The sequence below is a fragment of the Ambystoma mexicanum genome, chromosome 6p (genome assembly GCF_040938575.1).
Source record: "Ambystoma mexicanum isolate Mex_15411 chromosome 6p, UKY_AmexF1_1, whole genome shotgun sequence".
Lineage (NCBI taxonomy): Eukaryota > Metazoa > Chordata > Amphibia > Caudata > Ambystomatidae > Ambystoma > Ambystoma mexicanum.
The window spans coordinates 318,077,522-318,090,769 of NC_090935.1; the positions used below are offsets into that span (position 1 = coordinate 318,077,522).

General features: G+C 44.3%; 1 protein-coding gene across 6 annotated transcripts in view; it reads right to left on the minus strand.

The window, feature by feature from the left end:
- Nucleotides 1-13,248, minus strand: part of PDZD2 (PDZ domain containing 2) — a 1,567,362-nt gene that overhangs the window by 141,994 nt on the left and 1,412,120 nt on the right. For all 6 annotated transcript variants that reach the window (XM_069627074.1, XM_069627075.1, XM_069627073.1 and 3 more), the window contains one exon: nt 8,657-8,774. In XM_069627074.1, the coding sequence (XP_069483175.1) occupies nt 8,657-8,774 (118 nt within the window). The remainder of the gene's footprint in view (nt 1-8,656; nt 8,775-13,248) is intronic.

Genomic DNA, 13,248 nt, shown 5'->3' on the forward strand with positions numbered 1-13,248 from the left:
GGTTGCTTTCTGATTCTAATATGTCTTTATCCTCAAACATGCCACCTTTGTGGCAGTCCCCTTCTGCACCCTTACACCAACTGGGGGGCTTTGACTAAAAGACAGTCCAGTGCACAGAGCCTTTAACTCGGTGTACAACATGATTTCTGAAGAACAATAAAGATAACATTCTGAAGTGTTCTTCAAGAATTATGTGCAAAGTCAAAATGTCTCTACTTTCACTCACAGATAGGACTATATAAAACAAACTTTGCACTGGTATAGTGCAAATATGCCTGGGATTTGCACTGAGGCAAAAACATGGATTTATGAAAAATACTTGCATAAGGGGCAAACGTTTCCTGCATCTGGGGCGGCATGTTTGTGATACCGGCCTTGCTGTTCTTAAATAACAGCCTAAGTAATTGCACCCCCTTGCATGTTTAAACATGGGATTACTAACCCAAAATCGCCCATCATACCTTTAAAGCCATTTAAATACTAACAATGAAGAACGGGAAATTGAACAACCCTGAGGTCCTCTCAGAACTCCTTTTGCACTTAGCATTTTTCCTGCATACATGTAAACTTTCTAGATGAGGGGAAACATCCGTACCCCTAAGCAACGTTCCTTCTCTTATCACCGTCCCTTTCTTCGTCCATACTACTTCAGGCCAGAAGTTCTTTTCTTTTTGTTTTGATGTACATTATATGTTGTTCTTAAATATTAATAGCGCTATTATGTGGCCTTCATAGGTTTCTTAAAAGCTATTTAAATCTCTCTGTTGTCAGTAGTCTTCAGATTTGCAGAATTAGTTTTACAATGTTCTGAAGGCTGGTTAAATATGTATTTGTCTAATGTTTTTGTTTACACGTATTAAGAGCACTTAATAAAAATTGTTACTGACTATAGCATGGCGTCGGAACGCTGGCAGCATTAGCATTCCGGCTGCACCGACAACTGCAGGTAGTTACAAGATCACATTTTCATAATCAAGCACAAATATAAGAAAATCTCTGTAAAAGTGAACCAAACAATCTCTCAAGCACTGCTTTAGACTACCCTGAGAAATTCTATGAAAACAAAGCCTACTTCTTTATGCGTTGAAGGCACTTCCATCTCTTCTCCAATCCACAACTGCATGCATATCTCCTAAGCCTGGATCCTTTACCATACCAGCTTATGATTGTAAATGAGGGTTCTACTTCCTCTGCCTCTCCTGGAATCACACCAGCCCTAGCCAGCTTAGTCCTTGGTGAGGGATCATGGGACTAGTAGTACAAAACATCTGGCGAGCAACAGGCTGCAGACACCGGTCCTAAACTATGAACCCATTTGATGCCCTGTTCCTGTCCACTGCTCCACCATGCTCTGTTCCCTTTTATCATCCTTATTGTTTTACCTTAAATTGCTCTGATGCACTTTTTTCAGCTGAGCAGCCGTCTTCGAAGTGCTTATATATTTAATCTCAATTCCTTCAAGGTTAACACGGATGCATTACCATCTAATCTCCTGCTCTTTTTATGGCAAACATTAATACTTATTTGGCAGCGTTATTCTATTTCTAGGAGAATTATGGTAATGTATAGATATTGCAGACTATCAGGTGTGACTTTTGTGGAGTACTTGCAGTATCCACGTTGAGCTACGTTGATGCCGTAGAGGGATGCCGGGACAAACATGTGCATGAGGGTGACAGAGCCCCCAGGGGACTTTGTTGGGAGGCACCATAACAGCCTGTACGATCAACTGGACCTAGATTGGCAGGCTTAGGGGGAGTGGCTTCAGCAACACGTGCCTGGCAGGGCCAGATATGGACTGAAAGAGTCCAACGTGACTGGCCTGGTCATGTCGACGGGAACATTCAAGTGTCCTGCACAGTAAGCAGGGTTGAGGTGGGCTCTGAGGACTGGTTGTGTCACTATGTGGATGTGGCGTTCTTCTACCCAAGCATCATTTAAGCGAGCAGGTCATTGTTGGGGAAGAGGCTCCTCTCTGGTAGGCTCTTTCCTATGGGGAAGCAGGCATTTAGTGTATCCAGTGTGATGACTGGGCATTGGTGAAGATCAAAATAAGCATCCTGGTAACGCGGGCCTCAGTGTCATAGTATGAAACAGTTCTAAGTATCAAGTCTCCTCCTGTGATTCGCATTGGCTTCAGTGCTCTTGCCACCACACGGCAGCAGTGATGTCATCGATGAAAGGCAAGAAGACAAAACACAAGTAATTGTTTCTCCCACCTGTGCACACCCCATCCCATTGACACTGGGTCTCAGTTTTACTGGACACAACAGGGATTCAAATGGAAAATAACAAATAAGTTAAACAATCCAGTCTAACAAAAAACGGATAGAGAATAACTTTGAATAGATTTAGGATAAAACAACAAATTGGGTTCAGAGTGGTAAAAGGAGGAAGACGATCCTACTCAAACATGCATGTACAAATAATTAAAATAGGTGTTTGGATTCTAACCCACACAAAGACCAGCCTGTTAAAGTGGCTCGTTGGTAGCACAAATAGAATGTATATATGCTCCTTAAGTCTTTAAAAATGCATGGAAATACAATGAGACAGCAATGCGCTAACTACATGGCATTACAAAACAGAGCCTCATAGAAGATTGGGCCATAGAAAGGAAAGGGAACCTCTAGGAACGCTCTATGGATTCATGTAACCGTATCAACCACACCCTAGACCTCCAGTGGGGCTAGACGTTGATGCCATTCTCGATAGTAGAGTTGCGTGCTTCTGAGCTGCTACTAGAGAAAAATAGTGTGCTCTTTTATTGGTTGTGGGTAGATATTATAAAGGACAAAAGCTGTATCTCTAGAAATCAAATAAGGTTGGCTACAATGCCAATGATTATGGGGTACCCAAAAGAGGCTGAAACAAAACAAAACCAATTTGAGTTTATCCAAAAATCCTTTAAATTAAAGTTGTTTAAGTAGGACGTAATTGATCTCAACGTTTGTAAATCATTGGCTGATCTTCAAAATGACAAGATGGTAAAAAGAGAATTGTAGCAATGTTCAAGTATCCGAGTCAGAGGGTATTGGTAAACGGATCGGCTTCAGACAGGAAGAAAGGAATAATTCAAGTACTCGAGAGGAGAAAAGCAATAGGACCCCACATTCTCTCATAAAACACTCAATGTACATGGAGATTACATTCTGTATGCATTGACGCAACCACCAACTGTTAATTTAAGCAGATACTGACTTTCAGGGAAACATGTAGACTGGATGTCGGCTCCTTTAAGCAAAATGGCTGCTTTTACAAAGCTCTGCAAAGAAGGAGGAGCCCGCATTTGCAGAACCCCTAAGGGCGGACTCCACTTTTAATGACGATTGAATAAAACATGGTTTTAATTATTTGAAGAAAGGAGGTGTAAGGGCGGTACCTTCTTTTTTTTAAGTAACCTGATTTCTATGGATCTACTCTCCAGTCCAGAAAAGCATGCATGGCAAATCAACAAGTAAAGGAGTTCAGGCTTTGGAGAGACACTTTATCAAAGACTGTTGTTGTTGTGCACTGTTCTATGGAATGTGAGAGATCAAGAGAGAGAACATTCTTATCGGTTGACAGCGAGAAAAATGACCCCAGAGTTGGAGGTGTCGGCAGTGGACCACTAACCAGTAAACCAGGGAGTACATCCTATGCTCATATGATAGCGATCGTACCCGCAGCTACATTATGGGTCCTGCACTCCACTTTAACACATGGTATTGAAGGGGGCGATTGGTATCCTTGTAGCGACGCATTTCACATCCAGTAGACCGGCATGAGGGCCTACGCCTTTCCTCCCACTCCCCTGATCCACAGGATAATTTGCAAGATCAAGGAGTCTCACCGACTCCTCATTCGGCAGCCCCAAGGCTAATGGCCCCAAGGCAAAGGGCGGCTCCAAGACGTGTCTGCAGGTGTCCGCAGGGGAAGCCAGTGAAGCCAGCCGTCAAGACGCCAACAAAAACTGTAAGTGTGGCATGGGTGGGGAGTAGAGCAATTACTCTACTCCAGAAAGCCCCTGCCACTCTACCTTACCTTTCCTTTAACATAACATAACCTAATAGCATCACTGTGTTAAAGTTGAATATAGAAAGTGTGCCCTAATAGCGTCACTGTGTTAAAGTTGAATCTATAAAGTGTGACCTAATAGCGTCACTGTGTTAATGTTGAATTTAGATGGTACTCCCAACATCATTGAGTGTGCCTTAATAGCATCAATGTGTTAGAGTTGAATCTAGAAAGTATCCATAATAGCGTCACTGTGCTAACATTGAATCTAGACGGTATTCCCAGCTTCACTGAGTGTGCCCCAATAGGGTCACTGTGTTAAAGTTGGACTTAGAAGTATGCCCTAATAGCGTCACTGTATTAGAGTTGATTTAGGATGGTGCCCCAATGGTGTCACCGTGTTAAAGTTGAATTAAGAACGTTGTGCCTAAAGCGTCACTGTGTTAAAGTCAAATCTAGAAGGTATTCCCAACATCTTTGAGTGTGCCCTAATAGCGTCACTGTGTTAATGTTGACTATAGGAAGTATGCCCTAATAGCACCACTGTGTTAATATTGAATCTACAAATGTGCCCCATTAGTATCACTGGGTTAAAGTTGAACTTACAAGGTGCACCCTAGCAGCGTCACTAATTAGAGTTGAGCTTGGAATATGTCCCCTAATGCCATCACTGTGTTAGAGTTGAATTTAGAAGGTGTGCCCTAATATGGTCACTGTGCTAATGTTGAATCTAGACGGTATTCCCAACATCACTGTGTGTGCCCCAATAGGGTCACTGTGTTAACGTTGAACTTAGAAGTATGCCCTAATAGTGTCACTGTACTAGAGTTGAATTAAGATGGTAAAGGGTCTTTAGAGGGTATTCCCAACATCAATGAGTGTGCCCTAATAGCGTCACTCTGTTAAAGCTAAACTTGGAAAGCATGCCCAATAGCGTCACTGTGTTAATGCTGAATCTACAAAGTGTGCCCTATTAGCATCACTGTGTTAAAGTTGAACCTAGAAAGTGCGCCCCAATAGATTCACTGTTAAAGTTTGAACTTAGAAAGTGTGCCCTAATAACGTCACTGTATTAGAGTTGAATTTAGAAGGTATTGCTAACATCACTGAGTGTGCCTGGTCGCATACACTTTACTGATTACCACAATATCACACTACTACGCTTACTCTCTCCTATACACCATCATTCAACTAGAACACAGCAGTACTATGACACATTCGGTAAAGCTGTTCTTATACTAACGTGACTCATCAAACTACCCATCATCCTAATAAAACACAGCTAGCTAGCACATACCGGCTAGCTTAGGCGTCTCCTCAGGCCTAACACAGCCAGAACTCAGTCTGGACGTCCACCCTCCAGACGGAACACATTAAACTGAACTCCTCAGCACCACACCTACCGCTATGAAGCAGCTATCATGCAACAACCACACCAGCTGCACACATACCTGGTGCGCCTACGCACTTTACGACTCTCTCTCTCTCAACTGACTTGAACTGCGGTTCTCGAGGGCGTTCAACCTACCAGCGCCTTGAGATCATACCAATGATACATAAGGCGCTATACAAATGCACAACATAGTATCTCAAGTTTCTGGACTCCCTGGATGAAGCTCTAACTGGAATCTTTCTCTGAAGAGCAAGTTTCCTTTTAAGAGAAGCATTAAAACATACTGTCCATCTTGTCTAGAAATATAAAAGCTAACGTGGTGCAACTATGGGAGGAACTTAGACACAAACTAGTGAGGGTACATATGGGCGAAGATTAGAGCCAATATACTATAAAGAGGGAAACCCAATTCTTACTACTTTAGTAGTAACTCTACCTTTTATCGGGAGTGCTATATTATAAGACAAGAGAGGTAGTTAGTCAATTTATCAACAGCTTACAGTCGAACTTCATTAAATTAGCGCTGTAAAACATATACTTCAATCAATTTTTAATATTCATATCAATGAAAAAACACATATTAGCTTAAAAGAGCGATGGGAGAATCCCATTCACTTTGCGTAAAACAATCGTGTATTGTTTAAAATACAAACAACTTTGTTGTGACACTTTACGGTCACAGGACCTTTATTAGGGTTGTTAGAGCATCATTCTAGTGTCAATGCTATATGGCAAAACTCGAGATCAGAGGCAACGTATTTGGGACAAGAAAATTATAACCAGTCCATGGAAGCTGGAACCCTGCAAAAAGATGAACAAACAAACATATACAGAAGGACACCCACACATTTTAAGAGAATGTTTCTTTCGTCGCACCTTTTCACACACGAGTCGAATGCCAAGATGGCAGTGGGTTATGCAGATGCCTTTATATGATGAAATAGATGAGGCCCTTACCAAAGAATGTCAATCCTGTACTACAAGTTCCTCCAGAAATGTGCTTGCAATCTTGGCAAATCAGCTGTGACATTCCACACAAAATATGCACCAGAGGTGGGAAAGCTGCCACAACCCATTCGGAGTGAATTAGTGGAGAATGCGACTTCTATGCTTCTTTGAAAGAGGCAGAGGCAGAGGCTACACTTTGCATCACAGGCAAACAGAGGTGAGGCGAGGTGTGTGTGTACTTCCCCACCCTCGAGTGGGTCTTTAGTGTCCTTGGAGGGCTATAGTGTTCCCACTCTTGCGTGAGCAGGGTGTGACTACACCTGTTCATATCCCATCCGCACACCAGCCCCGGACGCAGTAACACGATTTGCAAACTCAAGATTCTGATTCAAGACCCAGCCATGACACTCCTTATGGGAGTCAAGTCATCGACTGTTCACTTTTGTTGTGTAGATCAGCTGGAGCGGTCCAGTTTATGTGGGAAGCTATTGGAAATGGTTGGCTATTGACAGCGTGTAAGAGCGCAAAAGGCTCATTCATTTGCATAGAGAATGAAATCATGATAATGCGGGATCTCAGTGAGCGCCCCCACATTCAGTATTAGAGAAGGGATTGTGGCAAGCCGCCGTGCGTGACCTTTTCCCCCAAGTCCTGCAGAGGCAAAGGTGCTACAATGTGTGCAAATGCCCATAACCCTTGCTGTGCAATTTGTTCAGTCTAGCTTCAGGTGGCAATGCCCTCCCATTTCGTCACTGGTGAGCTCATGGAAAAGCAAGTCCTGCACATGCCAAGGGGCTCGCCATGGTACTAAACTGTCCAGTTGTGTGCATACTGTCCCATTTTGTTAGACACACATTTCCAGGGTGCTTATTGGATAGCCACAGTCTTCATCATCCCGATTCACTTCCACCCTTATTCATATTTTGTTGCAAAGTGGTGTCCTATCTTGTGTTCAACTATTGTTTTACTCAAAGTCACATGAAACCACCTCCTGGATCCCTTGAATTCAGGCATTCATTGAAATGGCCATGCTGGTCCAGTATTGCAGAAAATGTGCACCAGTGCAAAAATTGCCCTTATGCAAAAAATTATGTTTTGACGGCACTTTTTGCATGAGGGCAATGTTAATCCTACTGCTAATAACTTAAAACAGATGTGTGCTAGTTGGTCGTGCTCGACCCCAATGAATTAATACAGCTGTAATTGTCTCTAGAATGTACCTCATTAAAGCAAGAACTTTATTAAAAGATGATTAGATTAAGTCACTTGTAATAATTAATTGGGGCGAGCGCCACCAACTAGTACAAATCTATTACAGCTTTTATACACTTAGAGGTTGGGAGCAGAGCCTGGATGTACCAGCTGCGCTGCACGCCTAATACCTGATTTCTAGGACTAGAGCGCACTGTAAATCGGTCATACTCTATTCTTAGTTTCTGCCCACTGCTATTAAAGTTCCCTTTTAACACATGGCCTATTATTGCCCTGGTACAGAAATCATTGTTGCTATCTGCTAATACTGTGTACTGGTGCAAAGGTTTGTTTGTAAGGTGGTGTGTAACATGCACAGTCATAGATTGATTTTGTTGACCTTTTTTCCGATGACCCTTTTACCTCACAACATCAAAAATGAAATGACGTATTAGCATGAATGGGGTGTCTGTCATTCACAGAGCCCAGACTCTGCCATTGTGCAGTCCTTGCTCTGGTAATACACGAGATGCACGGTTTATTGTACAGGGCTGACCTGCACATGTGTGCAGCATGACCTCATAATCCATCACTGAATGTGGACATGAATCCACCAAACGTAGCCAGTAAAACAGCAGAACATAGTAAATGCTCACAGGTCACAGGTTCGAATCCCGGCACAGACGGCTTATTGAACAAGTTGGGTAATAATAATGCAGGGTTCGAAATTGCTGGGAGCGATTTGGCTCCTGCTTCTATCTCTGGAGAGCCTGGTTAGCTTAGCACCAACAGCTGCCAGAGCTACTTCTGGCACCAGAGGCCAACTGGTGCCTACGAGCATGCTTGAGTGAGATTCATTTTCTGTATATGGGAATGTGTATAAAGAAGCATTTAAAGCATCATGGACTGTATATAATGGACACAAAGATCAAGTCTGCATTGCACATAAGTTGGATTTGCAGCACGCTGTGTACCAGCTCCTGGTTCTCTAGGGGTATCTCCTGCCTACTAGGTGGTGCACAGGATCCAGGAGAACGTTCTCTGAATTTCCGCCCCTTATCAGACCATGTAGGGGTTAGCATTTGCTTGAAATATTTTGAAAAATGATGTCTTCTACAAGTTGCTTACCTCTGCTTGTGCTTTGGTCTCTTGGAGCAGAGAGATGATGTCAGTCTTTGACGTTACCGAAGCCAACACTGTTTGCAGTTTATGCTGGTCTAGCGTTGAGACCAGGAGTTGATCCAAACTAAGAAAAAAAAGGACATATGAAAAAGTGTTAGTGTAGCACAGTTTTTTTTGGTTTACTATTGCCCGCTGACTGGCCTTTACCATCAGGCCAAAGGAGTGGGGGAAAAACTACCCTATGCCAACCCTACACCCAGACCAGCTGAAGTAAGAGACCTGTTCCTCAGGCCAACCTGTAACAAATAATTAGAACAGGTGTGGGCTACGTCCCTTGATTCACATCCACCCCCTCAATGTTCCCTGGCAGGAAGCAAACCAGTAGTGATACCAAAAACCTTTGCACCCAAAACATCTCTATCCCCAAACAGGGGTGTCTATTGTTCGACTCGCAGATATGCAGACAGTGGAACAATAGCACCTAAGAGAGATTTAATCAGCCTCTTTGGGAAGGCGCGTAGACCCCAGACCCCTCCGTCACAGAACAGGACATCACATTTCATACTTTGAGTCCCAGCTCATAACATGAACTAAGATGGAGCACGCCACCAACTCTTTGCCAAGGTGACCATACCCACCTCACACAAAGTGCCCATCCACTTCCCTCCTAAGGCGGGCAGTGTGAGCCCCCTTCATAGAGTCAAAATGATAAAAGGGGGCAACATATGAATAAAGTGCACCCCGACAAGGCTGCTGCTGCCAGTAGTGCTGTCGTTCAATTGGCACGGCCCTTTGTGATGGCATGGGCGCTAGCCTATTCGTATTATAGAACCTTGCCTATAAACTCCTTTGCCGTGGGCAGGCACACATCTTGCCCCAGCTCTTACCACGCTCCTTGACATTGGTTCTTGGAGGGGTGGTCTTCTGTGGGCAGAGCTCACTCACCTCATAAAACAAACACATTGTTGACCATCTGCCACACACCAACCACATTTAAAAAAATACATAGATTGAAATCAGACCAGTGCGTTTATTTAGAGAACTGTAATGTTGTGAGGATAAGCCTCTTCATTTGTTAGGTGGTGTGCCACAGATCGTCATCATTGTGTTTGTTTTGTTTATTTTTGAGTGATCTTGGGCCAGTGTCACTGTGTATGACTAACTCTGACTGAATCCTTGGATAGACAGACACGAGAGGAAAAGCTGTTAGGCAATTGGTAGCTAGCTCAATGAAGCAATAGCCCACTTTTGTTAACTCACTCACCTCATGGCTGCGCATCAGTGTGGTACTTTTTGGTGAGCGTGCCCACCCAACTGATTAGCTGCGCTCCTAGCCTGGCAGGTGCCATCCCCATACAGCTCTCTTCATATGGCTCAGGTCTTTGCCACCACCTTCCTCACATAGTGTTCCACTGTGCCCATGACCCCCTGCTCTGCCACCTAGAAGAGTTGTAGATCTTCCCCCAGTGCCACTGCCATCACTACAATGGCCCGGGGCTGAGGTGCCTCACCGCTCTCCACGCTACCCAAGTCACTCTGCTCTTGTGGCTCCAAGCTCCACCCTTTCCTGAGCCGTGCGAGTTGTCTGCATCCCGGAACTCAATGCCGCTGTGTCCCCATTACTGCTGTGGCCACCCAGACTCCTCACCTGTCCATGCAATTCCACCATCACCCGGGCCACTCTAATGTCACCACATGCTGGGGCTTCGATGATCTCTTTTTGCCTCATGCACTGGCTGACATGAGGGAAATATCAAGCAGTCCGGTCCCCTCATGGGGCCACCAGAGGTGATGGCATCCCGGGGAGCAACACTGAGCTCCTCAGTTCTCACTCCTCTTCTTCCAACCACCAACGGGTCAACTGCAGTCATGTTCGTTTGTAGCCAATGGCCTGCTGGGGATTGTAGGCCTATGCTCATAGTGTGAAAGGCAACGTTGCTGGTTGCAAAATCCAAAGTATGAAAATCAATGGGTGAAGCAGCTCCTCATTGCTTCCCCGAGCTCTGTGTCCTAAATAAGGACTGCATAAACCTCCAGAAGCACAAACAACCATACTGCCTTGCAATTGTGTCCCATTCCATTGGGATATTTATGCCTTCTTCTTTGTGGGCATTCGTACGTGATTCCAGTCCGCTCCCCCTCCCACCTATCTCTCCAGTGCTAATGAGTTGAGTTACCAAATATAATCCTGCTTGTGACATCTTCCACTTAAATCCCTATGAGGGCAATACTGATGTTGCAGCTATTTGGAGCGGCAAAGCTGTGGGAAAGGAGTTAGATCAACCCAAAGGGTCATGGTGCTGCTTTCGTCAGGGCTACCGGTTGCTACATGTAAGTAATTACCTCAAGAGCCGCTTCTCCCTTTGGTCTGACGTCACAGTTCCAAGAATCCAGGCGTTCTCCTCGTCCATGTCAGCAACAGGACTCATTTTCTTCTCAGACTCCCCCACAGTGCTGGTGTGCAGCAAACATTGGTTAATGCCCAGAGACTCATGGCCTTTTCTTGCCCATCTCTCACCCTCATGAAAACCACTGAGGCATGCTTCCACCTTCAACACAGGATCTTTACCAGAGCGCACTACATCTCACTGCAGGAGGTGCTCCATAGAATCTGCTCTCCCAAGGCATGTCATTCAGGGTGTCTCCAAAACTGCACAACGCCCCCCTGAGACGCACCCGACCAAATGGCTGATTCCCATACCTTCTTAACAGGCTCCCTCTTTTATGAGAGTTGTCAGCTGAGTATACAATGGGCAGGAGTGGGGGGGGCGTCGCACTATAGGAAAAGTCAATTTATTGTATAATTGGTTTCTTCCAATGTGTGATCAAAGAAGGAAGCGTTAACGTTAAAGAGCCATCTTCTTGGGCAACCATGCCCGACTCCGACAATACCACTACAGTGTAAAGGAATGGCATTTGGTAAATTTGTAAAGTTGAGGGGTGTTAATGGAATCCCAGAATTGACTAGAGGGAGCACGCTTCAAGTAATCCATGAAGGTGTTGGGTGGTTCCTCCCCTTAGAATTCATTTAAAAGGTATGCATTGACATCATGCATTTTGAGCCTAAAAGTCAGGAATGGTTAATCACTTCACATCTAACATTGGAATACTTTCCCTATAGCCTATCTCTTGATGTGAGATCGTATGGCTTCTCTTCCGTCATTGGCATACTGCTTCATGGCAGCATTGGCCTTTTTGCCGATTGCCTGTGTGCCTTAATCGCACGCTGAGGGAGACCAACACATTTTTCTCCCAAACATCAATTCTGATGGACATATATTAGCTGTACTGCGGGGGGGTGTTGCGGCAATCTCTTAGCAATTTATATATTGGTTGTTCAATGGTTTTGTTAGTAATGTATGATCCTTTTTAAGTTGCCCACACAAAGGTCCACCGCTCAATTTGCTCGAGGCTATCGGGGCACAACGTGTATGCTGAAAACCCATAAAAACCCATGCATTCAGCAATTGGTTCAAAAGCGTTGACTCGTGAAATGTGTTCCTTCCTCAGAGCTGACCATTTTGGGCACTCCATAAGCAGTGTACATCTTGTCAAGCATGCAAATTACTGATAAGGCAGTTCTGGATTATATATCTGCAGTTCAGTCTTTCTGGAGTAGTCATCCAGTTCAACCAGAATATGGAACCACAAAGAACAATTGTGACTTCCTTCCCATATGGCTTAAAGCAGAGCAATGGTTTAAAGGCGTCCGGGAAAGATGTGTGGCACAATACATTGACTGATTGTAAAGTATTTTAGCATGACTTCAATGAGGAAATCCATCATGGGAAACCCAATATTTTGGCAAATAACTTTTTTGGTCGCCACTATTCCTCTGTGTCCTTCCTGATCGAGATTTCGGATTCATTGATGCAACTTTGACGGAATGACGATCTTATTGCTTGTTAAGAATGTGCTGGAGGCAGATGTTGAAAGTCCAACTTTCACCAATAGGAGTGCCTGTAGGGAGTGTTGATCAATTGCCCCCTTTCCTTTTGCAGGTTTCATTTGCCTGACCCTTAGGCACTCCATTACAACATTCAGTGCTGGATATTCTGTGGTACTTTTCCAGATGTCTTCCAATGATAGAAGTTCTGGTCTGTCCTACTGTTTGACGTAACTGATGTAAGGGTTAGCTACCCACGTCTTTAGTAAAGGGGAACCAAGATAAGAAGTCAGCGGTGTTGACAGCATCAGATGTTTGTGTATGCTGTCGAAACTGTAGCCTTGTAATCACAATCCACACATGGCTATTCACAGAGGCATGCATGCTTTGGGGTTGCTGTATATAGTTTTGCTCTCTTGATGGCCAGTAAGAACCGTGAACAGTTTACCTGGAGGCCGGGAGTATAGCTCAGGGAGGCTGGGTGTATAGCTCAGGGGCAACACATTTGTCTTGTAAGCAAGACAACGCATAGCAACCTGGGTTCAAATCCCGGTCTCACGCTTAGAAACTGATCTCCGTTATAAAAGAACAATTATTATTAATTATAGTAATAGGTTGCAGTGCTCACACACCCATACAATGGCGTGACTTTTTTGCCAGTCTAATACTAGGCTTGTTCGGTTGGTGTTAAACTCCTGCTAGCATAGGATAC